At 42.1% G+C, this 27,539-nt stretch overlaps 1 protein-coding gene across 2 annotated transcripts; it reads left to right on the top strand.

Moving 5' to 3' along the window:
• Positions 1–3,489: 3,489 nt before the first annotated feature.
• CCDC198 (coiled-coil domain containing 198) lies at positions 3,490–26,890 on the top strand. Of its 2 annotated transcripts, none has more exons than XM_034642833.1 (6): positions 3,490–3,806; positions 6,202–6,284; positions 16,626–16,712; positions 18,066–18,164; positions 18,961–19,108; positions 26,646–26,890. In XM_034642833.1, exons 1-6 carry the CDS (start codon positions 3,584–3,586, stop codon positions 26,879–26,881), a joined length of 876 nt encoding a protein of 291 aa, XP_034498724.1. In that variant the 5' UTR covers positions 3,490–3,583; the 3' UTR covers positions 26,882–26,890. The 2 variants fall into 2 exon arrangements, with proteins under 2 accessions (XP_034498724.1, XP_034498723.1); XM_034642832.1 differs by having other exon boundaries at positions 18,063–18,164.
• The last annotated feature ends 649 nt before the right edge of the window (positions 26,891–27,539 follow it).

Here is a 27,539-nt window from a genome sequence, read left to right as displayed (position 1 = left end):
CAAGAACAAAAGCAGAGATTTCTGACTGTGAGAAGCAGCTTTGTAGCTTTACCTCCTTCTTCCCTTGGATCTAAAGTCTGAAGAAGAAGGTTAAGAGTAGGGCCAATAGGTGCTTGGCTCACTCTGGGTCTTGAAGAACAGAGTGTCTTGAAGGAAGTGTTCAAAGAAAGGTCCATGTGCTCTGAGCTGGTGCAAGGATATTACTTGGGAGCTCCATGGTCCGGTTGCCCTTGCAGCTGCTCCAAGCTGGGGACTCCAATCCCTCACTCGCCAGAATAGCGCACTCGGCTATTGGGTCCTGCTTCACACCACCTCCTGTCCTCTCTGTGCATTCTGTCTTAGTCAAGTTTTCTCTGGGCTCTATAAGCATTAGGAAATTTTTTTTTAAAGATTTTATTTATTTATTTATTCGACAGAGATAGAGACAGCCAGCGAGAGAGGGAACACAAGCAGGGGGAGTGGGAGAGGAAGAAGCAGGCTCATAGTGGAGTAGCCTAATGTGGGGCTGGATCCCATAATGCCAGGATCACGCCCTGAGCTAAAGGCAGACACTTAACCGCTGTGCCACCCAGGCGCCCCAGCATTAGGAAATTTTAACTAATCCTTTCTCTGCCTTAAGAGATTGGCAAACTTACATTCTCATTTCATATTCACAAATTCCGACTGTTACAAATAGCATCATGTCTTATCACCTTTACACACAGTAATGTGTGTGCATAACCATGCTTGAACTGGGGAGGGACCATTGTATGCATCATGGATAGTCTGGGAGACCAGGTTTTGGTGAGTGAGAACTTTTTAATGTTTTCCAGCTCTTACGGTTAAGAAATTACATCTTACATGTAACGCTATTGGTAAGATTAAATTCTCCTTTTCCTCTTTTAATGAAATCGAAACCATTTTTCGCCATCATCCTTATAAATATCCTTTTAGCGCATGAACACTTTTTAAATGATAGTCCTTAAGTACCACTGTCTTCTCCGTTGAATAGGCCCAACAAATGTATCCTTTCCTCATTTGTCTTTTTTTTTTTTAGATTTTATTTATTTATTCGACAGAGCTAGAGACAGCCAGTGAGAGAGGGAACACAAGCAGGGGGAGTGGGAGAGGAAGAAGCAGGCTCCTAGCAGAGGAGCCTGATGTGGGGCTCAATCCCAGAACGCCGGGATCACGCCCTGAGCTGAAGGCAGATGCTTAACGACTGCGCCACCCAGGCGCCCCCCTTTGTCTTTTTTATACTTAGGTGTAAACTCTTTTAGACAGGAATATGTCTATTTTAATGGATTCTGACCAATAGGTAATAAGGACTTTCCTATTACATGCACTACTTTCTCGGGAGGAGGAGAATACTGGCTAAAATTTACTGAGCACTTAGCGTATGTCAGGTATTATTCGTAGAGCTATACATAGAATCAATTGATTCATTCCTCATGAAGTATTATTATTAACCCCATTTTACAGAAGAGGAAATTGAGGCATGGAATGGTCAAGTAATCTATGCGAGTTATAAAGCTTAGAAGGGGCTCGTAATAAAAAGAGAAACAAACACGGTGTAAATCCACTGCTTTGATCATTTCCTCCACAAGGAGCCAACCTCCGCCACAAAGGCTCATATTCTCCACAGATACAGTCTCTTGAAATTAAATAATAAGAAAACTACAATTGAGAGCAGAGTCCTTCTCACTGGTCCACCATTTCCATCATAATTTCTAGTTATCCAGTTGTTTGCAATACTATCCCTGCCCCTAGAAATACTTAAGCTGGTTGTATCCTGAAATAAGATTTTGTTCAAGTATTTTAATCTTTATAATTAAACTAGTCTCTAGTTGCCAGAGGTAATTTTATTTGCAGATACTGTTAATAAGTGATTCTTTCTTACGAGTCTCTCTGCCACAGAGAAAATTATGTGTAAAATGCAAAGGGAGTAAGTAGGAAAAAATTAAACTCAGATATCTTTTTAGATGAACTCTCTTGGCTAGTGAGACTTTCTAAATTCATGTCAGCCTCTTAGCAAATAGATTTTGAGAAAATAAAAAATATATTTCTCTGAACCTCACTGCAGGGAAATGAAAACAGAAGTAATATGTGATCATGAACAATTAATACTTGAAAGTGAGTTTTGTTTCTAAGTATGAAAAATAAAATAAAAACCTCCCATAATCCCATTCAAAAGTCACTACTTAACATTTCAGCACCTTTTCTTCTAGTCTTTTTGGTCTATTTTAAAAGCATTATTAATAAACTATCTTTGAAAACTCAAGGTTTATTTGAACCATCTATTCAAGAAGTTTGTCCCTTGGGTATTTACTCAAAGAAAGAGAAAACACTAATTCGAAAAGATACATGCACCCCTATTTTATTGCAGTATTATTTACAATATCCAAGATTTGGAAGCAGCCGCCAAGTGTCCATCAATAGATGAATGGGTAAAGGAGGTACACACACACACACACACACACACACACACACACACACAATGGAATATTAACCATAAAAAAGAATCAGACCTTGCCGTTATGCTAAGAGAAATAAGCAGAGAAAGACTAATACCATGTGATTTCACTTATATGCAGAACCTAGAAAACAGAACAAATGAACAAACAAACAAAAAACAAAAACAGAATCATAGATAGAGAACAAACTGGTGCCTGCTGAAGGAGAGAGGGGTGGGGGAATGAGTGAAAGAGGTGAAGGGGATTAAGAGGTACAAACTTCCAGATACAAAATCAGTAAGTCACGGGGATGAAAAGTACAGCATAGGGAATATAGTCAGTAAGTTTGTAGTAACCTTGTATGGTGACAGATGGTAACTACGCTTACCATGGTGAGGATAGTGTAATGTAAAGAATAATCGAATCACTGTTGTATACCTGAATCCAATATAAAATTGTATCTTAACTATATTTCAAAAAAAGAAGAAAAAAAAGTTTGTTCCCTTGTCCCCAGGAAAAAAATTCTATTGTCTACTTTCCCTCCTGTAATGTATCAATCCCTTTCAAAGGCAATTCAAGGTATTGAAAGAGAAACAGAATTATTTTAGCCATTCTGCTGTTACCTACCCTATTTGGAAAAGACATTCTTCAATTAAAATTAAAGATTAACAAATGATGATTAGCATGCATCCCCTTGTTTCTGAAGGTGATTTAGCTCTTCTCAGTTGGTAGCTCTCAAAGATGGTATTGAAGGGTACATGAAATAAAAGGGTCAAGTTTAAGACTTCTTTAAACCTCTGCTCTCTGTCCCTGTTAATGGCCTTCCTGGTGTTAGATATTTGTTTAATGATCAACAGTGGTTTCTGTTCCTACCACTGAGTCTTTCAGAAAGTGGCATAACCAAGTCAATGTTTAACTGGATTCTTTGGGTCTGAAATGGCAGAGTAAGAGTGAAGGGACATCTCCATAGAAACCAGCCTCCCAGGCAGTGGCCAGAGGGTTTACTGTGTGGTGAAAGAAAGCCAGAAAGATGCCATGAAGTGCTTTGTGGGGCTGAGGTAAAATTCTGACGTCTCTTAATTAGGACAAGCAAAATTCAAGGCCCCCAACCACTTCCCTCACGGTTGTGCTTTGAGCATCGTTGCAGTGAAATGGGCCTAAGCCATTCTAAGGCTCACCCTCGGGTGACCAAAGTCGCACCTTTGCAAAACAAAGAGGAAGAGACTCCCTCCGCCTGCCCTGTGGACTTTGCGTTCAATCAGAGTCTGGAAGAAAAAAGTTCCTATCTGTTCGCAAGGCTGCAGGACCGGAATAAAGCTTTGGAAGGGCAGCTGCCCCCTCTCCGAGAGACCTGGTGTGGAAGATACTCTGCAGGTACGGGGAACAGCCATCGTGAGGTTGTGGATTTGGGCCAAGGGAAGCTTGACTATCTGTCAGAAGTATTGACTGTCTGTCTTTATAATCATATCAGAAAGTTTCTAAACTGCTGAAATGTAAGGGGACATCTTTCAACTTAAGGGTGCATGTTGGTCAAGTATTCCAAGTACTTTGGAATGGGTGTGTCAACCCTGCACCCAGGGCTTTTTACCATTCCACACGAGAAGGAAAAAAATCATTTTGTTTCAGCTTAGTTTACAGTCCTTTCAATGTGTATACCTAGCTTTGCCAGATGATTAAAATTATATAGATAAGATGTGATAAATTATGACAATCACATGTTTCAGTTGGATTCTAAATTTGAATCATTCTCTCCAGTACCACTTAGTGCATCAGGCTTTGTTGTTTGGAAAGCAACACTTGAGGAGTGAATTCATCCTAATGTGAATTGGAAACCACTCCAAACAGAATTGATTTATTGCCCTACAGATGAGAGGATGAGTCACCCCCTCCCCAGCCCCACATTCTTCACACAGAATATGAACTAAGTTCTGTCATCTGCAGAACTCAGAGAATTTTCCCCCATTATGACTGGAAGCTATGAGCCTGAAGTGGCTATAAATTATCCTGGGATATTTTGTAAGACCTGTAAAATTTTTATGACAACCACAATGATAATTAAACAGTGATTCTAACTTGGGAAGAGAAATACAAGTATATAATGCAAACCTATGTGTATATCTATGTAGTTTTTTCTTTACTTATATTCTGGATCAATAACACAAATAAGTTCCCATTACTGGTCAACTTGGCCAGAAAGCATCATATTCTCTTTCAGTATTGGGTGGATCTCACCCAGACTGATTCTCAGGGCTATTTTCTGTAGAACTGACAACACTGACTGGGCATATGGCCTATTTCTATGTCTCCAGCTTCCTGAGCACGTGAATGGGAATTTTCCTCTAGTTTCATTGAAGAGTTCCTTTTTTATCCAAACCCTGGATCCAGAGTTTTAAGATTCTGGTAACTGAATAGTGAAAACTGATTCTAATGTATTAGAGTCCCACGTGGAAAATATTCTTATTTTTGAAATGACAAAATCACATTAAAAATAACAAAGGAATGGTGAACATTCTGATCACTAATTTTAAGAGACCCATACTCTAACTCAGCTCCACCAAATGCCAGATTGTATGAGTTTGGGAAAATTACTGCATCAGTTTCCTTCACCTATAAATCAAGGGTAAAAATAGAGCTGCCTGACACGGCCTCTGCAATTTTGGATGAATTGAATTAAATAATGAGGCGTTATCACTCAAATCATAGTATAAAAATAAGGAGTAGTCAGGCTGCTGAAAAAAATATTGCCAGAAATAATCAAAAATGGTTTTTGTTTTCATTGCTGTTGTTTCTGTCTTGTGCAATAAGCCAGCATCTCTTGAAAGAAAATACAGACATGGTGAAGTTTTTAAGGTGGTCATTCAAATGTTGTAAGGATAGAAACACATAATTACGCAGGGATTTTTCCATTTAGAATGCAAAGTGAAACTGTAGGATAGTCTATCCAACGATCTAGAAATTAGAATGCTTCCAGATTACTAAGAGGAAAAGACAAAATTTTCTTCATGCAGCATTGATCGTGGTAGCAGTCCTAAGGTCCCAGAGTAATCAAGCTAAAAAATAAAACCCATAATGGACCTCTTGAGTCCTAGCTCTGTTTCCTAACAAGGCTTAGTTCTGTAGCCCTGGCTCTCTTCATCAGGAAAGACTACTGATACGTTGTATTATAGGACAATTTGTGGGAATTTCTTTCCCAAGTTGGAGGAACTATTTAATTGGGAACATACAATGCTAAACATTGCATACTCCTATCACAAACTCATGCTCCATTTATCATCTCTCTATCTAATACCCATCCATCTATCTATCCACCATCCATCTATTTCATCCAAAAAGAGAATTTATTTTCATTTCTTAAAGATATATTTTTTCTGATTTCCTCAATTCATTTTGGAGAGATTTCATGAAATTAAAACAAATGAAAAAGTTTCTATTTTCCAGACCAAATTCTATGTTTGAACAATATTTGTAGTCAATACAGTATTGATTTTTCCAATCCATTATAATATAAATCCAATATAAATTCCATCCAATAAAAATCCAGAGAAGAAATGAGGGAAGCAGAAATTAAATCCTGAGTCTAGGCTAATATTTTATCATTTGCATTCACATAGGACCTCTACCTTATGTGTTTCATCTTCACATTTAACATATAGGTTGGACATATATAACTAAAAAGGTACCAAAGTGTATTAACAGAGTCTAATGATTAGCCTAATTTAATAGTCAATTTGTTTATGGTTTGTTTTTATTTCTCTCCCAATCCTTCAAGTGCCCAGGGCCATGTATTTTGACATCCCACTGGAACACGGAGAAACAAGTATTATTAAAAGGCATCCACCCCGAAGACTTCAAGTAAGATGAATTTAAAAGGCTTCATAAGGAATTTCTTGGATTTCATGGTAACATCCCTTTTTAACTCTAATCATAAAGGAGGGATATTGAAAATGACTAAATTAATAAGAATGAGAATGTTGTTAAAGAGAATGTTGTCAGTTGCAAAGACCATATTTCTTTAGGATTTTCTTTTGTAATGATTTCATTTTTAAGACCACCACCAAGAGAAGGGAACATATAGTATCAAAGACACAGGCACAATGTGATTCAAAAGACCTGCATTTGGCACTGATGAGCTAGAGGACTACGGAGAAATCACTTGCAACGAACAATAATAACAATCATAACAGTTAGGACTATTTAATTAGCACCTACTTCAAGTCAGATATACTCTGAGCAACTTGATCAATGTCAGTCATTTAATCTTCGTACACCTCTAAGAGAAAGGAGGTATTATCTTTGCTTAATACATGTGGTTTAGAGAATTAACTTGTCCAAGGACGGTGGAGGTCAGATATCAACCAGGTCTCCAAAGCCCATGCCCTTAACCATCAGCATCATTGATCTCTACAGACCTTCTATCCCTAACCTTCTATCGTTCTAAATGTTAACTGGTTGCTGAAATTGAGGACATTGGATTCCAAGCAGCAAAGCAAGAGCTTTAATGCATTCACCTTAATAAATATTTAATGAATTCCCTCTAGAGAACTATAAATTCTAAGAACTCTCATCCTAGAAGGGGAAAGAGAGCTGAGTGGGTCCTTGAAAATGAGCATCAGCTAAGAGAAGGGGTTGCTTGGGCTCCCCTGTAAGCAGGATCTATCCCTGACATTTGAAAAAAGGAATTGGAAAAAAAAAAAAAAAAAGAAAGAAAGAAAAAGAAAAAGGAATTGGAAACAAATCCCACCTGCTACACAATTCACCCAGACATCCGAACAAATCCCAGAGGTATCTGAGCTCATTTGTTGGGGATTATTTCTGTTTCAGTTGGTTTTTATTTACCTGTCTTCTCCAGAAGCTCACCAATCATTGTTTGAAGTGATTATACCTTTTGTTCACAAAAAGAGCATTTTTCCCAAAATATTGGAAACCTCAAAACATTTTTATGTAAATAAAAATAAAGTATAATTACATCAAATTGATACGTAATTTTAAAACTTTTGAGCATATCTCTAGCTAAACTGGACAATTTAAAAACTTACGTTTTATTCCTAAATCAAAGTACCTCTTCAAAGGAGTGTGCTTAATACATGTTCCTGTGGAGGCAGTGAGCAGGAGATGTTACTGTAACCAGTGACGAGTATTTGGGTAGCAGTCTGTAGTTCACAAGGTACTTTTTATACCTACCAATCCTAAAGCAGATGAAGTTAGGCTTTGATTCTCAAATCAATTCAAGCTCAAAAGGAGAACTTTCGTGTTTCAGAACCAAAGACTGTATCCCCACATCCCAGCCAACCACCTTAAAGATCAAGACAAATGAATTATTTGAGTGCAAAGACTATGTCTTATTCCATCTTCTATCTTCAGTCACTAACACTTAATATGAACCCCCCAAAAAAGCTTATGAATGAATGGTGAATGAATGACAAGGAGCCCCATTCTCCCTGGTGGGAATGAAAATCAAAATGCCTTCTCCCTGCTATTGCAGACCTGTAGCATCCCTGAATTGTATGTCTAATGGACTAGCTGCCAATGTCAGGAATTATGAAGACATAGGAGTGTTTGTTGAACCCAAATTCTGGGAGGCAGTTGGGCTTCAGGTAACAGCTTTGCCTTGGAACCCGAAAGACACAACTCTGTGTGTCTCCCCTAACTCTTCTCTGTGCAGTTGCTTTATTCTTCCTACAAATCGACTTTTCTCTGCTCCTCAAGACCACTTGGTGAAATATGGCCACCCTCAATTCCTGAATTTGCATTTTATAGTTTCAGTCAAACAGACAGATTAGCCTGGCTCTCTTGGCTCCAATTCGAAATTCCTGGGAGGAAAGATCTTATTGGCTCAGCTTTGCTCATGATTCCAGTTCTGTTCCAATAAGCTATGACCAGAGGATATGCTCATGCAGTAGAAATGGGGGCAGAGAAGCCCCCCTCCCCCACCCTGATAAATTCTGGAAGCAGCTCCCAGAGAAGAGGGAAATCACTGGGAACTTGGCAGACACTCACAAAGATATCAACTATAATTATCTTCACAAATGAGGCTCAGCACATTTTCCACTACAAATGGGTTTTTGAGAGAATAATAAATGCTGGGTTCCCATGACATGCTAATTAATAGCCTAATCTCTGCCAGAGAAAATTCTAAAAGTATTTTTAATTATTAAACCAAATCTAATTGCATCCTAAATAATTTGAGTTGCACGTTTGGCACTCTCCACTTCCTAAACATCCACTCCTCAAGTAAAGAGCAGGGCATGAACTAAAGTTCTCCAGCTCAAGGCTGCTGAGTTCTGAGAGCCTCTGCCAGGGAACTCTGAATCCAACGTGCTCATCTCGTGTTGAAAAGTTGACCACCACTGTCCGTCCTGGCCTGATTCACCTTCTCATCCAACCATCTCTGGTCCCACCTAAGGTGGAGACGGTCAACCGCCCCCACCCCCAGGGACCCAATGTAATATGATTTCCTCAGGTGACTCCCTCTTTCATCTCCCAAGATTTGCTTAAATCTCACTGTCCTACAGGCTTATCATGATAACCTCGTGACAGTTGCAACCCTTACCCTGACATTCCTGGTTCCCCATGAACTGCCACTATCTTTTCTTTTCCTCAGAACACTGACTTCTAACACACCAAGCAATTTACTTCTATTATGTTCACTGTGTATTCTGTTCATCACCTCCCCGCCAGTGCTAGAATATTATCTTTCCCACAGGCAGAGATTTTTGTCTGTTGTCTTCACTAATGTATCTAAGTGTCTAGAACAGTATCTGGCACGTAATAGGTGATCGATAAATATGAGTTGAATAAATGTTGAATGAATGAATGCAAAGGGGGAAAGATGAGTATAAGCCCTGCTGGTGGGAGATAAGGAGGGCAGTTCCCACCTGGATGGTTTCATTGAGTTGTTTTCTGTATTACATAATTAGTCACAAATGTGTTCCCTTTCCTTGTCTTTTCTAACTCTTCGCCCATTTTCAATTATCTGTTTCTTTGTGATTTGTGAGAGTGCTTTATATATCTTAGTTCTAGCTCTGTTAGTTACATGTATTACAAATATCTTTTCTCCATCTATGATTTGCCTTTTCATTTTGTGTGTGTGTGTGTACAAAGTTTTCCACTTTAAAGTTGTCAAATTTTTCAATCTTAGTCTTTATGTTTTGTATTTCTTTTTTTTTAATATTTTATTTATTTATTTGACAGAAGGAGAGACAGCCAGTGAGAAAGGGAACACAAGCAGGGGCAGGGGGAGAGGGAGAAGCAGGCTCCCAGTGGAGGAGGAAGCCCAATACGGGGCTCGATCCCAGCACCCTGGGATCACGCCCTGAGCCGAAGGCAGACACTTAACGACTAAGTCACCCTGGTGCCCCAATGTTTTGTATTTCTTGCATTTTGTCTAAGAAAGTTTTGTTTCTCTCAAGGTCATAAAGATATACTTTTTTTCTTTTTTTTAAGATTTTTTTTATTTACTTGCGAGATTGAGAGTAAGAGAGCGCGAGCGTAAGCAAGCAAAGGAGCAGAGGGAGAAACAGACTCCCCACTGAGCAGGGGGCCTGACTCGGGGCTTGACCCCAGGACCCGGGGACCATGACCTGAGCTGAAAGCAGACGCTTAACCAACTGAGCCACCCAGGTGCTTCTCTTCTTTATTTCTTTGTGAAATTTATAATATTTACCATTTCACATTTAGGTCTTAATCTGTCTGAAATTCATTTGTGTGCAGATGTGAATTTGGAATTTAATTTTACTTTTTTTTTTCATTTGAATAATCTATTGTCCCAACACTCTTCATGGAGTCATCCTTCATTGACCGTTCACTTAAAAAGCTACTTCTGTCCTATAGTCAGTTTCCAGAGCTTCATGAGTCTTTTTTCAGGCTCTCTTCTGTTGCATTGGTCTATTTGTGTATCTCCATAGGAATTCTGCACTGTCTTAATTACTTATCTTTAAGTCTTAGTATCTAATACAGCAAGTCCTTTTCAGAATTATCGTTATTATTTATGGTGCTTGCTATTCCATGGGAAGTTTGGAGCTTTTTATCAAGTCCATTAAAAACCTTGCTAACGTTTTGACTGAAATGCATTCATAGATTAACTGGGGAAAAATTGACCACAATACTGAGTCTTCTAAACCACACACATTGCATAAATCCCCATTTACTCTGATTTTTCTTTTAGATCTTTTAATAACGTTTCATAATTTCTCCATGGGGGTTTTGTGTGAGGTTTTGGGGGGTTTTTTTTCGGTTTGTTTCTAAGTACCTATATCAGTCAGTGTTCAACCAGAGAAACAAAACCAGTAGAAGATTTTATATATATATATATAATATTGCAAGGAATTGGCTTACGTGATTGTGGAGACTGGCAGGGCAAGTCTGAAATCCATAGGGCAGGCCATCGGGGAGGTCAGGCTGCACATGCAGGGCCTGAGCTGAAGCTGTTGTCCATAAGTAGAATTTCTATTCTTCAGGGAAGCCTCAGCTTTGCTCTTAAGACCTTTCAAGGTCTTAAGATTGAATCAGGCCCACCCAGATTACCTAAAATAATCTTCCTTACTTAAAGTCAAATGATTATGGGGGCGCCCAGGTGGCCCAGTCAGTTAAGTGTCCAACTCTTTTTTTTTTTTTAAAGATTTTTTATTTACTTATTTGACAGAGATAGAGACAGCCAGAGAGAGAGGGAACACAAGCAGGGGGAGTGGGAGAGGAAGAAGCAGGCTCATAGCGGAGGAGCCTGATGTGGGGCTCGATCCCACAACGCTGGGATCACGCCCTGAGCCGAAGGCAGATGCTTAACCGCTGTGCCACCCAGGCGCCCCAAGTGTCCAACTCTTGATTTTGACTTGGATAGTGACCTCAGGGTCCTGAGATCAAGCCCCGAATCAGGCTCCACACTCAGCATGGAGTCCTCTTGAGGTTTTCTCTCTCCCTCTGTCTCTGCCCCTCCCCCTGCTTTCACAATCTCTCTTTCTCTCACAATAGATAAAATCTTTAAAAATAAAAGCCATATGCTTATGGACTTTAATCATCTCTACAAAATAATGTCACAGCAACACCTAGGTTAGTGTTTGAATAACTTGGAGCTGTAGCCTAGGCAAATCAATGTTGACCATCAAAATAACATTATGGGGGGTTTCCCCTCCTGTTATGAATATCTTGAGTGAAATCATGGTATTTGCTTTCTCAGTCTGGCTTATTTCACTTGACACTATACTCTCTAGGTCCATCTACATTGGAGCAAATGGCAAGATCTCATCCTTTTTCGTGGCTGCTTAATATTCTTCACATTCAATGTTTTGATAACACTTGTAAAACAAATCTTCCAACTTATATTGTAATGCACCTCTCTTGTGCTGGGTAGAAGCATAGAGAACAACTCAGCCCTTGATGTCAAGCTGTGATCCTGGCTGTAGTTTGCCATCTTACATGGAGCATTTTTAGGTCCCCTTTAATCTCTAGAAATAACTCACAGCCATCAGGAGCCCCAAACACCTTATGGATCAGCTTCCACTAAGTATGTCTTCTGGTTTGTTTTCTGGGCCCTGGAGATATATATCTTGTATTCAAGCCCAGCCACATCTTTTTGGCTTTATGTTTTATTTTCCATTGCTAGATGTTTGGCGTAAAGAAAGTTTTGATATGTGAACTCATTGCAATGTCTTGACCAGAAATTCCTCCTTGGGCTCATGATTTCTTGCTTCAAGGCTGCCCTGGACACCTTTACCTTCTTCTGAGAACCTTAAAGGACATACATTCTTAAGTCTTGGTGCCAAACAAATTTTACAATTTCTTTGAGCTTCTCCTGCCCATCTTTTTCTTCCTGTTACTACACAGATGCAGCCATCTCAGGTTAGTATGTCACCAAGCTCAGTGACTTCTGCTGGATTTAATCTCCATTTCGGAGTTTCCCAGCTGACACTTCAACTGATTCGCCTGACCATTTGTTTCACTTGAGAAACCAAATAACCTAGAAACCCTTAGACAGATAATACATTTTTTATAACATGAGATTAAAAAAAAAAGAAGAAAGTGTCATTCTACCATACCAATTCTCCAGTAATTCCTTCCCTTGTATTCTCTGTGAAGATGATCAAGTGAGGCAGTTTGCTTCCCAAGCGGGGAAAAGGAACATTGATATGAACTCAGAATTCTGGGGCAATTTCATTTGACTGGTTTGTCTAGAGAAGCCAATTTTCCAACAATTTTTTTCTGCAGTGCTTCTCAGGCCAAGCGCAAATACTTATGGGAGGGATCCTATTTGCAGTGTTGGTTGCTGCCATCTAGTGCCCTTTGTGGAGGAATAGTGTGACGCTTCAGTTCTTTTCAAAGGCCGGGAAGAAAGTGAGTGCCTGGAGAGAGTTCTTAAAGACACCCTTTAACTCTTATCAGAATTATGGGTTTAAACAAAATGAGGCTGAAAATAGAAGAATATATATTTATATTTTCGAAGAAAAAGCTGGCCCTAAGAATTTACAGATAGGTTATTTCAAATAGCTGAAAATATTTAAATAGCTGGAGTCTTCAGACTCAATTTTTCAATAAAGCACCACAAACAATCCTCTGTGGTCTACTCTGATGTAGTCCCTTTATTCACTTGAGGCAGTACAGGAGCCAGTGGACCCCAACCTAGAAAATCATCAGAATCCCCTGGAGATATATTCCAAAGAAACAACTGAGAAGCTGAACTTCATTGAAATTCAAACCTTCTGCTCTGCTCTTGACATTGTCAAGAGAATAAGAAGGCAAGTAGAGAGGATAAAAGAGGGCAAGTAGGCATATGAAAATATGTTCAACATCTTGTCATCAGGGAAATGGAAATTAAAGCAACAATGAGATACCACTATACACATATTAGAATAACCAAAATCCAAAACACTGACACACCAAACGCTGTCAAGGATGGGGAGCAACAAGAACTTATAAAACTAAACATCCTCTTCCCGCACAGTCCAGCAATTCTGAAACTTAGTATTTGCCCAAACGAATTGAAAATTGATGTCCACACAAAAACCTGCACAGTGATGTGTATGGCAGCTTTAGTCACAATTTCCAAAATGTGGGTGTAACCAAGATGTCCTTAGGGAGATGAATGGATGAAGAAACTGTGGTATATCCATATAATGGAATATTATTCAGCACTAAAAAGAAATTAACTCCCAAGCTATGAAAATATATGGAGAAAATTTAAAACTTATTTATTTATTTGAGAGAGAGAGAATGAGCAGGGCAAGAGGCCAAGAGAGAAACAGAGAAGCAGACTCTCATTACACCCTTGCACAGTTCTTATGTTAAAACCCCCACTTACTCCACCAAGGCGAGAATGGAACAGGGAACCACTTCCTACCACAAATGCAAATTGTGTGGCACAGGCACACGTCTAACCTAAAGATGAGTTCTTGCCCTTTGTCTCTCCTCCCTGTCTCCAAATCCTTTGCCCTCGTTTTCTTCCTTGCCAGGTGAGTTTGGGCTGTGCCGGCAGAGAGGAGTGCAGGTTGTTCACCCTAGGACAGCTCAGGCCCAGCCCAGAAACCAGGAAATTGTTCTACAGAGAAGTAGCAGGAGGCACAGGTCATGCTGGCCATGAGTGCGGGCTGCTCAGCATCCATTTCCGGCCTCCCCCCACCCCCCGCTCTTTCCACTCTGGTCACCTTGACAGCCAAGCTGGCTTCCAGGTCTACCCCTTGATAATGCGACCAATCAGACTAAAACGAAAAATAATTTCAAACTAAGTCATCGTTTGCCTTTCGTGTTGGACTAAGGTGGGAGTGGTGCTCACACTGCCGCAGTATGGTGTCCTCGTTTTCCTCCTACTTCTCGAGCCATCTCTGCTCCGTGTCCTTGGCCAGCTTGTCCCCATCCACTAGCTTCTCAGTGTTGGAGCTCCTCCAGTCTTCAGTCCTTGGCTCTACTCTTCTCACTCTTGACCTTATGGTCAAGATGGTCTTACCCATGATTATGGTTTCAAGTATTCTCTACCCGGGGGTGATCCCCAAATACACAGCTCTAGCACAGACCTCCCCTGTGAGCTCCATGCTTGTACAGCTCATTGTCTACTCAACATCTAAACTGGTATGCCTCAAAGGCACCTCAAACTCAACCTGCTCTAAACTGAATTTGTATCCTCTTGTTATATCCCATTCACACCTTGTCTTCCCTAGGGTTCCCATTTCAGTGAATGACAACACCATCCATCTTTTGTATTTGGAGGCCATTTGGACCCTTCACTCTTCCTCATCAACTATAACAAATCTTGTTTGGTCAGTTTTAAACATTTGTAGAGGCCATCGATGTCCCTCCATGAGCCCCAAGCCCATCACCGTTGTCTTCCTAACTGCCTTTCCTGCATCTGTGATTGCTCTTCTCTAGTTTACAAGGTACAGCTAGAGTGATCATTTTTTAAAAGCAAATGTAATCATGTCACTACTTTGCTTGATATACGTCAGTGGATTCCCATTGCTCTTAAGAATGTTTAGATTTTTGGAATGCTCCATTGGGCACTGCAAGACCTGGCCCCTGCCTACCACCTCTCCAGCCTCATTTGAGCAGTTCTTCCCCTCACTCGGAACTGTAGTCAACTGACTTCCTGTAGTTCCCTCAACAGATCCTGCTCTTTCCTAACTTAGGGTTATTGTGTATGTTGTGCCCTCTACCTGGAACACCTTAGTCCCCTAAAATTTCCAATGTCCAACTTCTGCTAAAAATTACTGCCCCAGGAAACTTTCTTGGACTGCCCCCTTACTCCTCCCCCACCTTGCATTAATTTTCTAGGGCTGCTGTAACAAAGTACAACAAACTGTGGGGATTAACACAATAGAAATGCATTATCTCACAGTTCTAGGTGCGGGAAGTCCAAGATCAAGATGTGTGCAGGGTTGGTTCCTTCTGAGAGCCGAAAGGAAGAATCTGTTCCATGTCTCTTCTCTCTTCACTTCTGGTGGTTTCCTAGCCATCTTTGCCACTCCTTGGCTTGTAGAAGCATCATCCCGACCTCCACCTTCATCTTCACATGGTGCTGTCCCTGTGTGCATGTGGGTGTACGTCCAAATTTCTTTTTTAATGAGGACACCAGGCATATTGGATGAAAGGTCACCCTGCTCCAGTATGACCGCATCTTAACTAATTACATCTGCAAGCACCCTATTTCCAAATAAGGTCACATTCTGAGATGCTGGTGGTTAAGACCTCAACATATGAATTGGGGTGGGGGGCACAATTCAGCTCATAGCACCCCGCATTTCCCAGGTGGAGTCCTCTAGTTGTCATAGCCCCATAGCTCTGATCACAGTTCATGATTGTTAGTGAATAATCATACAAGCAAAATTTATTTGTTCCCCCACAGATTGTAAGCTCCATAGGGACCATGCTGTGTTTGTTGTCCATCGCACTCCCATGCCTGGCACACAATAGTTTGTTCAGTATGTACTCGCTGAGTGAATAAATAAATTCTACAGCCCTCCAAGGTCCCTGCCCGCACGTCAGTGTGGAGACACCCGCCTTTGTCTCCCAGGCCTGCTCGACCACTTCCGGAGCATTAAGTCACCCGAGGCAAGTAGGGCTGAAGGCAGATCCGCCGGTTCATCACTGACTTCCCAGGTTTAGTGACCCCTTGAAACTCCAACATGATCTCCCCATAAAGACAAGCCCGTTCTAGAAAAAAAAATCCCATGTCTAAGATTCATAAGTCTAAGACTCGTAAGTCTAAGATTGTAAGCTGCACTTTCATTTTAAATGTGCCTCGTGGCTGCCAGTGATTATTCTGGTGGGAGGCTGAGGGAGCTTCTCTGGAGATCTTAAATACAGGTCACGTCCCTAAACACTGGAAGAGTTCAGCTGGGTGGTTAAGGAATGAATAAAACAAATTCCTGTGCCTCTTTCATCTCTAAGACTCCAAGACCCATGTTGCTTGATAACTTTGAACTGGGTCCCTCGATGCAGACAGAAAAGGGTTCTTAGCGTTTTGACTCTCTGACCAATATTTGGATCAGTAAGTCACTGGCAGCAGGGCAATAGAACAATAAAGAACCCAGATAAGTTGAAAAGTCTTTTGCACGGATACAACCGTAATCCTGTTGAAATCGCCTTCCCTAACGTGCTCTCAGAAGTAAGTGCTGCTTTTGCAAAGTGTTAAGATAGTTTAATGTCTGGCTTTTATGTTTCATCATCTCATGGCATGAGGAATGCTGAATGTTCTAAATGTTGGACTTCTAGAAGCTTGAACCCGTTGACCTGCCACGAGTAATTACTTCTGAAACGCTCCTGAGCCAGCACGAAGCCAGAACAACTCACAGAGCAAAGGTGACTGCAGCGCTCACTGGAGGGGGTGGGGGAGGAGGGGGGCTCTCCGTTTCATACACTCCTGCACAGAAGACCTCAAAGACAAATCAAACCAGGAAGTCATTCAGAGTTAGGACCTTCCAAAGCTATCCATTCCCTCCTGGGCCTGCCTCCAACTGGCAAAGACTCTTGTCTCTGAGCTAAACCCTGGGCCCTTCTCCACTTCCTGGTGAAGACAGGAAGTTGCAGGTAAGAGAGAGGAATTTTACTTGGACACTGGTAATTCTAAAAGTGTTCAAATTTGTGAAAAATCTAGCATAACTCTTTCCTTTTATTCTTCCCCTCAGGTTAAATCTTTCTCTTCATTCTCAGTTTTTAGGGGAAATCATCTCTATAAGGTGTTCCTAACTTTTACCATCACCTCACCAAAAAGGAATCCTTGGAAAAGGGCTTCTGAAGAGCTTTCTCCTTTTATTCATTTGTCAGATTCTGCTGAGAAAACTCTCCTCGTGTAGCTGTGAAAACTGGGAGGTAGTAGATTTTCCACACTTTCCACCCCTGATTCATTCTGGAGCCAGCTAGGTGCTGTTGCTCGGATGGCTACTTTGGTCAGACGTCAAGGGCAGGTTTGCAGTGCGGACAGCACTGTAGAGATGATCCCCTCAGGAGGCTCGCAACAGCCAACACAGTCCCCGTCCACAGGGCAGCAAAGAAAGGTATCACTGAGCACATCTGACTGCATATCCCTTCCCTCTCCTGGCCACAGCAAAACGGACAAGGGTGTTTTCACCCCTGGGTGCCCTTACTAACTGTCTACACTGTCCAACTGGGTTTCTGATGCACCAGGGGAGATTACCAAAGTCACAAATAATCAACTTCCTAATATACCAGGGCTCGTATTGGTATATGGGAGTATGGGCTATAGAAATGGATTCCATTTAGGCATTCAGTGGCTCCCCTCTGATCTCATAGCCAGACAATGCCATGCAGAAGAGGCGGGAAGAAAGAAGACAATATTATCCAACCAGAACACATTTCTGGGGAGATAGCGATAAGCATCTATTGACAGGGTAAGGGATATTCCATCAAAATGAGATGTGGAAACATAGTTCCATTTAAGGTTTGCAAAACTCCACCGGAGCCTTAAACACTACATTATACACACAAGAAATCTCTGTTCACTGACAGCTACACGAAGGACTGGGTGGGGAACTACAACGATCCACCTTTGACATCACAAGAGAGCTCTGCGGATTATAACTGATGGCTGGTTAAGATCTCACTCTGTTCAAAAAAAAAAAAATTGCAAGTTGTGGATTGCAGAGTCAGTAACAAATTACCCCATTCTAACGAGTGTGTCATCGTTCACAGCAGGAACTGGAAAAGAAGATGCAAACTCCAGGGTACACTCCCGGGAAAAGACAATATTTACATAAGATGCGAATGCTGGAAATGAACCGGAACAGACAAGAGGTAAGTATGAGAAGAGGGAAGAGTGTGGTATTTACCACGTTTACTCCACATAATCACTGCCCTGACCTTGAATGGTTTAGCATCCATCCGCAGGCTTTACTTAGCACTGTAAATTTGGTCATCGTTACGGAAGCCCCAACTTCGGAGCTGGGAAGCCTCAGCAGGATCCCTTCTGCTACCGACCCTGTTGAGCCTTTTCTTTGTTTTCAGTCACAAGGATGGATCTGTGTCCCAAGGCTCTCTGTTTTTTCTTTCTTTCCTTTTTTTTTCCTTCACAAATTGCTCGCATGACATTCTGGCTCTAGCAGGAAAATGAGGTTAGATCACTTGTCTTGGTTTAGGAAAACAGAGAGGGGTGAGTCGGTCTTTATTTTTATACCTAGGCATCTTCCATAACGCACCCCATGGGATTATCCTACAAGTACCATCTCTTGCAACAAACCCCTTTACCATAATGTCTGCTGTACTTGTCATATTCCATTCCTCACTCTGGTATTTAAGCCAAAGTCACTGCCTTTTGCAATTCCAAGTATACTGGTGGCCTACCAACAAATGTTTTTTACAAAAGTCCTCCTCTTAAATCAAGCCATACCTTTTTGAATCTGTGGGCATACTCTCCTCTCTCCTAACAAGCCTGTGCCTAGAGAAAGTTTCTGTGGAAAAAGAAAACTGTGTTCTGGTTAGGGGACCAGAGTACACATAAGCATACACTTGCGAAGTGGCTGACCTGGTGACCTATTCTGGTGACAGGAGCTCAGGGGGAGAACGCTAATCCATTATAGCTGATCATTTTCAGAAGAAAAGTCTTCACAGGGAGGCAAGAATTAATCAGCAAAAACCAAGGGACCACAAAGCCAAGAAAATCCTTCAAAGCATCCCAAGAAATGACGACAGGGATCTTCCAACCTTGTTGCCGGATGAGACCTTGAACAGAAGAAGTCCAGGTCAGTCCTGTAAATTTTTTTTAGCAAAATAAAATATTTCAAGTGTTTTTAAAACTTCATCAAATAAACTTCCGGTGGCGGGTAGCGGGGTGGAGGGACAGCAAGTAGCCTTGGGTTTCTGCTGATACTGTACTTCCTGGAAAGTAGGGATCACACTGTCATGTAATTTGAGGCAGCTGGGAGGAAAGGACAGAAACTCAAACACTGTAGGAAGGGGTCTCTTTTTAGAGGTTTCTGGGGCTACGCGGGCATCCACCATCCTTGCTCCATCCCCAGGGAGAGAAGGGGCCAAGAGCCTCAGCTTGTGGTTAAAGAGAATGAAGCACGGGGAATTCTATTAGGTAGCAAACCGGTATCAGCCAGTCTGCTGCCATCTGCAGACACCCTCCCTCCCCCTCCCCACCCCCTCTGCAGCCCTCTGAGGCTCATTTGGACCATCTAAAACTGAAGCCAGCATCACGGACCACCCCAGGCTTGCTCCTGCTGCACCTGCCGGTATGGGTGAGGCCTCCACACTCTCAGGGCAGAGACCTGGGGCCTTTCCAGCCCTTCTCCTCGCAGCTGGTCAGTCACAAAGTCCTGGCACCAAACTCTCACCTTTCCCACATTCCCAGTGCCACCTGCAGGGCACTGTGTCACACCAGGGCTATTGTTCCAGCCTCCTGACTGAGTTCCTTCCTCAAGTCTTCCCCTTCCTCCATCAGCCCTCTGTCCTGATGGTTCTCGGTACAGGCCCCCAGCACCAGCATCACCCCGGGGAGTGGCTGGGCCCCAGCCAGAGTGACTGAATCAGAAAATGTAAGGGCAGAAGCCAGCCATCTGGGTTTAACACCCCCTTAGGTGATTCTGATACCCCCAAAGTTTAAGAACCCCTGCTCTGCTGGGTAATCAAAGTATTGGCCACAGACCGGCAGCATCCGCATCACCTGGGAGCTTATTAGAAATGCAGGATTTCAAGCCACACTCTGGACCTACTGAACCAGGGTATGCATTTTATCAAGATGCCAAGGTGATTCTCAAGCATGATCATTTCAGAAGCACAGCGCTAACAGCCAAGTAATCTTATAAAATGCCAATCTGACTATATCATTCTCTTGCTTGAAAACAATCCTCAGTGAGGGGCGCCTGGGTGGCTCAGTCGGTTAAGCATCTGCCTTTGGACCAGGTCATGATCCCAGGGTCCTGGGATTGAGTCCCATGTCAGGAATCCCTGCTCAGCGGGGAATCTGCTTCTCCCTCTGCCCCTCCCCCTGCTCATGCTCTCTGTCTCTCAAATAAATAAATAAAATATTTTAAAAAAATCTTCAGTGAGCCTCCATCTGCCTGAGCACAAAGTCTAAACTCTATACCCTGGGCGCGCCTGGGTGGCTTGGTCTGTTAAGCATCTGACTCTTGACTTCTGCTCAGGTCACGATCGCAGGGTCCTGAGATGCAGCCCCGTATAGGGCTCCCACAGGACATGGAGACTGCTTTAGATTCTCCCTCTCCCTTGGCCCACCCCTTTCTAAAAAACAATAAATAAATAAAACTTTAAAAAATGAACTCTCTACCCTGGTACTCTGAGCCTTCAGGATCTACTTGTTGCCTCCTTTGTGGCTGTCTCTGCTGCCATTCTTGCGCCCAACTTCGCCTCCAACCAGGGCAGACCGCTCAGTGATTTCCAACAGGCATCATCTTCATACCCTCTGTGCTCTGTGGTCTCACCAGTTACAACCCCATTAAGTTTGTCCTGTCCATATTCCCCCAGGGCAAAGCCACCCTTTGAATATATAACACTGGTCACGCACACAGCTGGCTGTGCTGTGAGCCAAATCCCCACCACAGCGGGACTGACCACTGAGACATCTACAGAAATGCTGGCCTTGTCTCTGGAGATCTGGAGCTTCTCAGATGCAAGGTTGCCAGCTGAAAGAGACGCTGCTCCTGCTCAGAGGAACAGGATGCTTCATCAATAAGTTAATTAAATAAGAAAAGGCGGAATAATTGAAAATCTACTTGCTACTTGGGGAATCTATTCAAACTATACTCCTGGTGCCGCCGGGATGAAGTATGCTCAGGAGGCACAGAGATAAACAACTTTTACGATTTAAAACATATTGCCAGGGGCGCCTGGGTGGCGCAGTCATTAAGTGTCTGCCTTCGGCTCAGGGCATGATCCCGGCATTCTGGGATCGAGCCCCACATCAGGCTCCTCTGCTGGAAGTCTGCTTCTTCCTCTCCCACTCCCCCTGCTTGTGTTCCCTCTCTCCCTGGCTGTCTCTCTCTCTCTCTCTCTGTCAAGTAAATAAATAAAGTCTTAAAAAAATAAATAAATAAATAATAAAAAAAAATAAAACATATTGCCAGAACAACCCCAAAAAGGTCTCCACTGAAGCTAGATCCTTAGTCGTTGCTTGAGGGCAAGCCAAGAAAAACCAACGTTGGTGGAATCTTTGGAAGATGCCCCAGATCTGGAGGGGCCCAGGAAGGGTGGTGGCACATAGAAGGGGGTTTCTCTGCATTCCTGATGCTTTTCAAAGCTGCTTCGTCTTATTCTGGTTAGGGTTTAAAAATTTATTTGCTTATTTATTTTAGAGAAAGAGGAAGAGAGAGAGAGAGAGAGCATTGAGTGGGGGGAGGGGTAGAGGGAGAGAGAGAATCTCAAACAGACTTCATGCTGAGTGGGGAGCCAGACGTGGGGCTTGATCTCACCACCCTGAGATCGTGACCTGAGCCGAAACCAAGCGTCAGACACTTAACTGACTGCACCACCCAGGCGCCCCTCTAGTTAAGGTTTGTTGAGTGCTCGCTATAAAGCCGGCGCTGTCATCCACCCGCGACACGCACTGAGGCCTTAATCCTCACGCGGCCTGTGCAGGAGTCAGTGCGAGCTCTCATGTGACGAGCCAGATTCGAGGCCAGGTATCTCTGACTCAAAAGGCTCACTCCGCCATCCCCACCCCCTCATACACCCTCATCACGAATCCAGGGTCTTGGAGCTCTGCCCAGGACAACCTTGGCAAAGTCTGCAAACACAGGGGAGTGACTCCTAACCTCCCCTGTCCAGAGCAGGCCACCCCTCCACCAAGCCTACTGGTTTCACCCCCGCGATAGGCCTGTGCTGAGCAATAATTCCGTTTTACTTATTCCCAGGTAGCGTCTTTGCTTTCTCTCTCTGTCTACTGAAAGCAATTCATTGTGCTTTCTCCTAAAAGCGGAGCTAAGTCAAGATCATAGATTTACAGGAGCTCTCTGCTCGTCCAGTTCTGGTCATTAATTCTGCTGTACACACCTCCTCTATTTAATGTTATATTTGCCCATCCTTGTTCCCTCTTTGAGAAAGTGGGATGAGAGTTAAAGGTTTCTTATAAGATAGAAGTCACTCTTTGTTTTCGGCTGCCTCTTTTAAATGAAATTTTACGTGTATCTTACATTTACACTCTTTAAATACATTTCGTATCTATTTATACAATGAATTACTCATGACTTGTATAATTGTATAATAATTACATATAAGTCATACAATACATTACTTATAACTTAGATGATGGCTCACTTGTTCCTAACTTACACAAAGCAAACATTGTTCTTGGGGTGTACAATTTCATGAGATTTAACACGTTTATGTGGCTCCTGCCTTTTTCAGAAACCATAATCTAGTGTAAGGTAGTGGGTAGAAAAAGCAGTGAATTTGAAATCAAAGTTCTTCATTTGAGCCCCAAACAATACGTTTCTCAATAAACTCCCTGAGAGCCAGGGCCTCTTTTTGTTTCTAGAATGGTGCCTGGTACATAGTAGCCTCTCAATAAACATTAGCTATATATTTGTCTAGATAGCTTTATTCTATATATAGATAGAGGTTATAGCTAACTCTAGTTACTTAACCTCTCTGAGCCTCAGTCTCCACATCTGTAAAATAGGAAGAAAGCCTTGTCTACCATGTAGGGTTTATGGGAAAATTAATCCAATATGTATAAAAGCACATTTAAATGTAAAGTGCCAGACCCATGCATGGAAATACATACAACTGAAGAAAGATAGAACTGAGGTCTTATAGTGAAAATAACTGTTTACTTTGGGGGAAGCAGCACCTTCAAAACACTGTCATCTTCACAATTCTGGTCTTCTCAGGCCACCGGCACCATTATCTACTTAGTATTTTTCTTTAAAGTATCCTGAGGGGTTTTATGTGTATGTTTTAAATTTAGCCTTGTCTGTGAAATAACTGTGAAATTATGGGTTTGATGCCATGGTGATACATTTTGCTAAAACATATATGTATTATAAAATTCATAACCATCAAACATTTTTAATGCTTTAGAGAATCCGTGTACTACTCCCTATTTTCCCTCCACTGGCCTCTGTTGCTTTTCTCTCTTCCCAAATTAATTTTGAAGTTGGACACACACTCCTCTGTTCTGCTCACCCAAAACCCATTTAGGTTTTTAAACGTATTTTTCTTTTTGTTTTTCCTTAAGTTTAGTAACCCCAGAGAATCAAGCAGGGATTTATGAAAATGTAACAAGTAAAAAGACATCTAGCTAAGAAGTTCTTAAACTGTAATGTTAGGTATATAAAACTATGTATATAATACTGTATGAATGATTTAAGAGATATTCAAGGAGAAAACTGAACATGTGAATTTGGCCTCACGCACTAACTTTAGGCCTGCGTTATCATAACCTCAAGAGTGGTGTGGGATTATAGCTATTATTAATATTGCATTAGATCCCACCATTAACAAACATTCTCTTCCTGTTTCAAAGCTCCTGCCTTAGTCAGCAGAAAATTGCCATTCAAAGTCTGAATGATGCCTCTAGTAGTTCTTGGCTCGCTTGCAGAGCAGAGATGATTACACCCCCTGGCCCCAAAGAATGAAGTCTTTCCCAGTCCCACAGTACTTCTCGCCTCCCCAAGTTCTCTGATGGCTCACTCGTTCACTCATCTATTCATACATGTGGTTTCTGGCTTTGCAATAGTACATACAATGAACAAGGAGAAGTCCGATGACAGTATAACTGGGAGACCTCACAATCTGAGAGAGTCAGAAGGTTTCCATGAGGGAGTGATATTTAGGCTGAGACAGGAAGTAGCTGGACAAAGGCGATAGGAATCCATGCACGTGTGAGGACCAAGGTGCTGGAACATTCAGAACTGTTAACGGTCATGGTACATGCAAAAGCTCTTGAGTGGGAAGGAACCTGGCAGATTCTAGACACGGGGTGGGAAAGAAAGTTTCAGGTAGCCATCAGAGATGTCTCTGGAGCACACAGGGTCTTGCAAGTTGTGTCAAATAAGGACTTTGAACTTGAGTTAAGATCAACAGGAAGCCATTGAAAGGTCAGGGGAGCCACATAACCAGGCTTACATTTTTAAGCATCACTCTGTCCACCCTGTGGAGGGTGAATGGGAGGAGAATGCAAGAGGATGTGGGGAGACAAGTGATAAGGACACAGCAGAAGTGCAAGTGAGAGATGGTGCTTGGACCAGGAGAGCAGGGTGACAGAAGAGAAGGAGCCAGATGTGAGATATTTAGGAGCTAGAATTGGCGGAACCCAGTGGCCAATCGGATGTGAGTGTGTGGAAAGAGAAAGAAGACCAGGAGGTTTCTTGGGTTACTCTTGAAGAACTAGGCAGACAATGGGGCAAAGGTGGGGTAATTTGCTGAATTACGGTAACGGGAGAAGATGTGGGTTTGAAAGAGAAAGAGAAGGTGAGTCTGACAGGTTGCCAGGAGACAAAAATGGAGGCGTCCAATTATATATATGTGTGTGTGTGTGTGTGTGTGTGTGTGTATTGCAGCTCAGTAGAGAGATTGGGGCCACAGACGTGAATTAACTCTGGTCTTTGTCACTACTACATGTATAGACAATAACAATACTTATAATAACATCCAAGGTGGGGAACAGGGTAGCCCCTCACTGAGGCAGAAAGGAAACGGATGAATCACAAGGCCCAAAGCTGGCATTGAAACGCTTGACTTTCTCGTGAAGCACTATGCAACGTCAGCTATCATGGGTAAATAAAATATGCTGTACAATTTGCTAAACAATTATCCTTAAGATGACATCCAAACGTTATGGCTGGTTCAACCAGATGGAGGAGACATTCTGGGTTTGGCCCAGGATGATTTTCCTAGCTCAGAAGTGGTCACTGCTTTTGTTTTCTTAGAAGCCAGCCTTGCTTGAAAAAAGCACCTGTTGTTCTGAAGTACATTTTACTTTTTATTTTTTTAAAAGATGTATTTATTTACTTGAGGGGGAGAAAGAGAGAGAGAACATGAATAGGGGGGCAGAGAGCAGAGAGAGAGAGGAAGAGAGAGAAAGAGAGAATATCTCAAGCAGACTCCCCACTGAGCACAGAGCCTGTCTCAGGACTTGATCCCACACCCCTGAGATCATGATCTGAGCTGAAATCAAGAGTTGGACGCTTAACCAACTGAGCCACACAGGTGCACCCTGAAGTGCATTTTAAAAGGGCACTAGGTAGAGCTTAAATAGAAAGCTACATACATATGTCCATACATAAAATCCTATGGCAAAAATCAAGTATTAAATCTCTTCTAGAAAGTATAGAAAGTAAAATAAAATGGATGACCCTTTGAGCTCCCTAGTTCTATAGGTCTGGGGTGCAGCCCAGTATTTGTGTTTCTAAAAGGCCTCGTGTGTGATTCTATATGAGGTGAGAGTGCATGTGAAGGTCAGGAAAAATGTGTATCATGCACGTAGCACATAGCAGTTGTCCAATAAATAGCACTAGGTAACATCACCTGTGCAATATTCTTGCCAAAAATGCTTCACCTTAATTTAATCACAAGGAAACAGACAAACCCAAATTTAGGGCCATTCTGCAAAACAATCCATCTGGATTCTTTAAGATAATGTCAGTGTTAGGGAAAAAGAAGAAGACAGTGAAGGGAGGTTGAAGGAAGGGGAAGGGAGGGATCAAGAATGAGAATGAGGGAGAGAGAGAAGAAGGAGGAGGCAGGAGGGACAGAAAGAAGAGAAGAAAAGAAACAGATAGGGAAGATTATGCAATAGTAATCCTAGATTGGATCATGGATCTAAAAAATAAAACACTAACAGCCAAACAAAAACAGCTATAAAGAGCATTACTGGGACAAACATGAATATTAGAAAGTGGACCATATATTAGAAAACACTAATATATCAATGTTAAATTTCCTAAGTGTAATAGTTGTAGTTAAGTAGGAAAAGCGCCCTTGCTGTTAGATTTGTGGTGATGGATTCGGGGGGATGTAACTGCAACTAATTCTCAAATAGCTCAGCTGAAAAGCATGTGCGTATGCGTGCGTGTATAAAATGAAAGCAACACTGTGACAAAATGTTGTCAATGAGTTGGGATATATAGGTATGTATTGTATTATTCTTGTGGCTTTCAGAAGATTTTAAAAAATTTTAAATAACAAAAAAAATTTTTAATGCTTACAGAGCTTTATACATATATAAAGTTAAATTCATATGTGTGTGTATATATATATTATGATATATATTTACTGTTAGGAGAAAAAATTAATTAAACTTTAAATTTTTTGTAGGAAATTCACAGAATGAAGATTTGGGGGAACATCAAGCAAGGAATGACTGCTGTCCCCGGAAAACTGGCAAAATGGAAACATGGCTCCGTGAACAAGAGGCCCGGGGCCAGCTTCTCTGGGACAGTTCTAGCTCTGACTCAGAGGAGTTGAGAAAAAGTGAGAGGAAACCACAAGCACTGGTGAGGACCAGGACAGAGAGAATCCCACTTTTTGATGAGTTTTTTGACCGAGAATAAAAATGCTATTCACTAACCTAGAAACTGAGTGCACTGAAAGCTCGCTTCCCCGTAAAAATTCTTCAGGTTACTTGTATGAATTATTTGGAGGACACCCACTCACTGTCTTTTCATTTGGAGTCTTACAGTCAACAGGTTTGTCCTATATTATTAACTATGCTGCATAACTGCCTCCAGACTTAGGGCATTTGATTGTCCCTCTTTCCTGTGGCTTGCGGGGCTCAGCTGGGTGGTTCTTCTGTTGGCCTCTCACGGCATCTTTTATGTACTTAAAGTCAGATGGCAGCTAGACTGGAGTCATCTGGAGGTTCAGCCAGGACGTAGAGGCAGCTGGATCTGACCCCTTCCCCCTGTAGTCTCAGAGCCTCTTTACATGGTTTCTCCAAGTGGTCCCTCCATTGGAGTAGTGAATTTACTTTTATGTCAGCCCAGGACTCCCCACAACAAATGTTCTGAGAGGAGGAAACAGACCTGCCAGTCCTCTTAAACCCTCGAAACAGAATGGGCTCCCCACCACTCTCACCCCATCCTGTTGGCTAAAGCAAGTCACAGGCCAGGTCCCTGTCCATGAAAGAGAGGGCTGCACAGGGCACGAATCGCAAAGCGTGGTCTATTGGGGTTCATCTTTGAGACCTGCCACCACACCATACTTTTAAAA

Source organism: Ailuropoda melanoleuca, chromosome 14 (assembly GCF_002007445.2).
Source record: "Ailuropoda melanoleuca isolate Jingjing chromosome 14, ASM200744v2, whole genome shotgun sequence".
NCBI lineage: Eukaryota > Metazoa > Chordata > Mammalia > Carnivora > Ursidae > Ailuropoda > Ailuropoda melanoleuca.
Note: the sequence above shows the minus strand (reverse complement) of the source record. Positions and strands in the feature narration are given on the sequence as shown.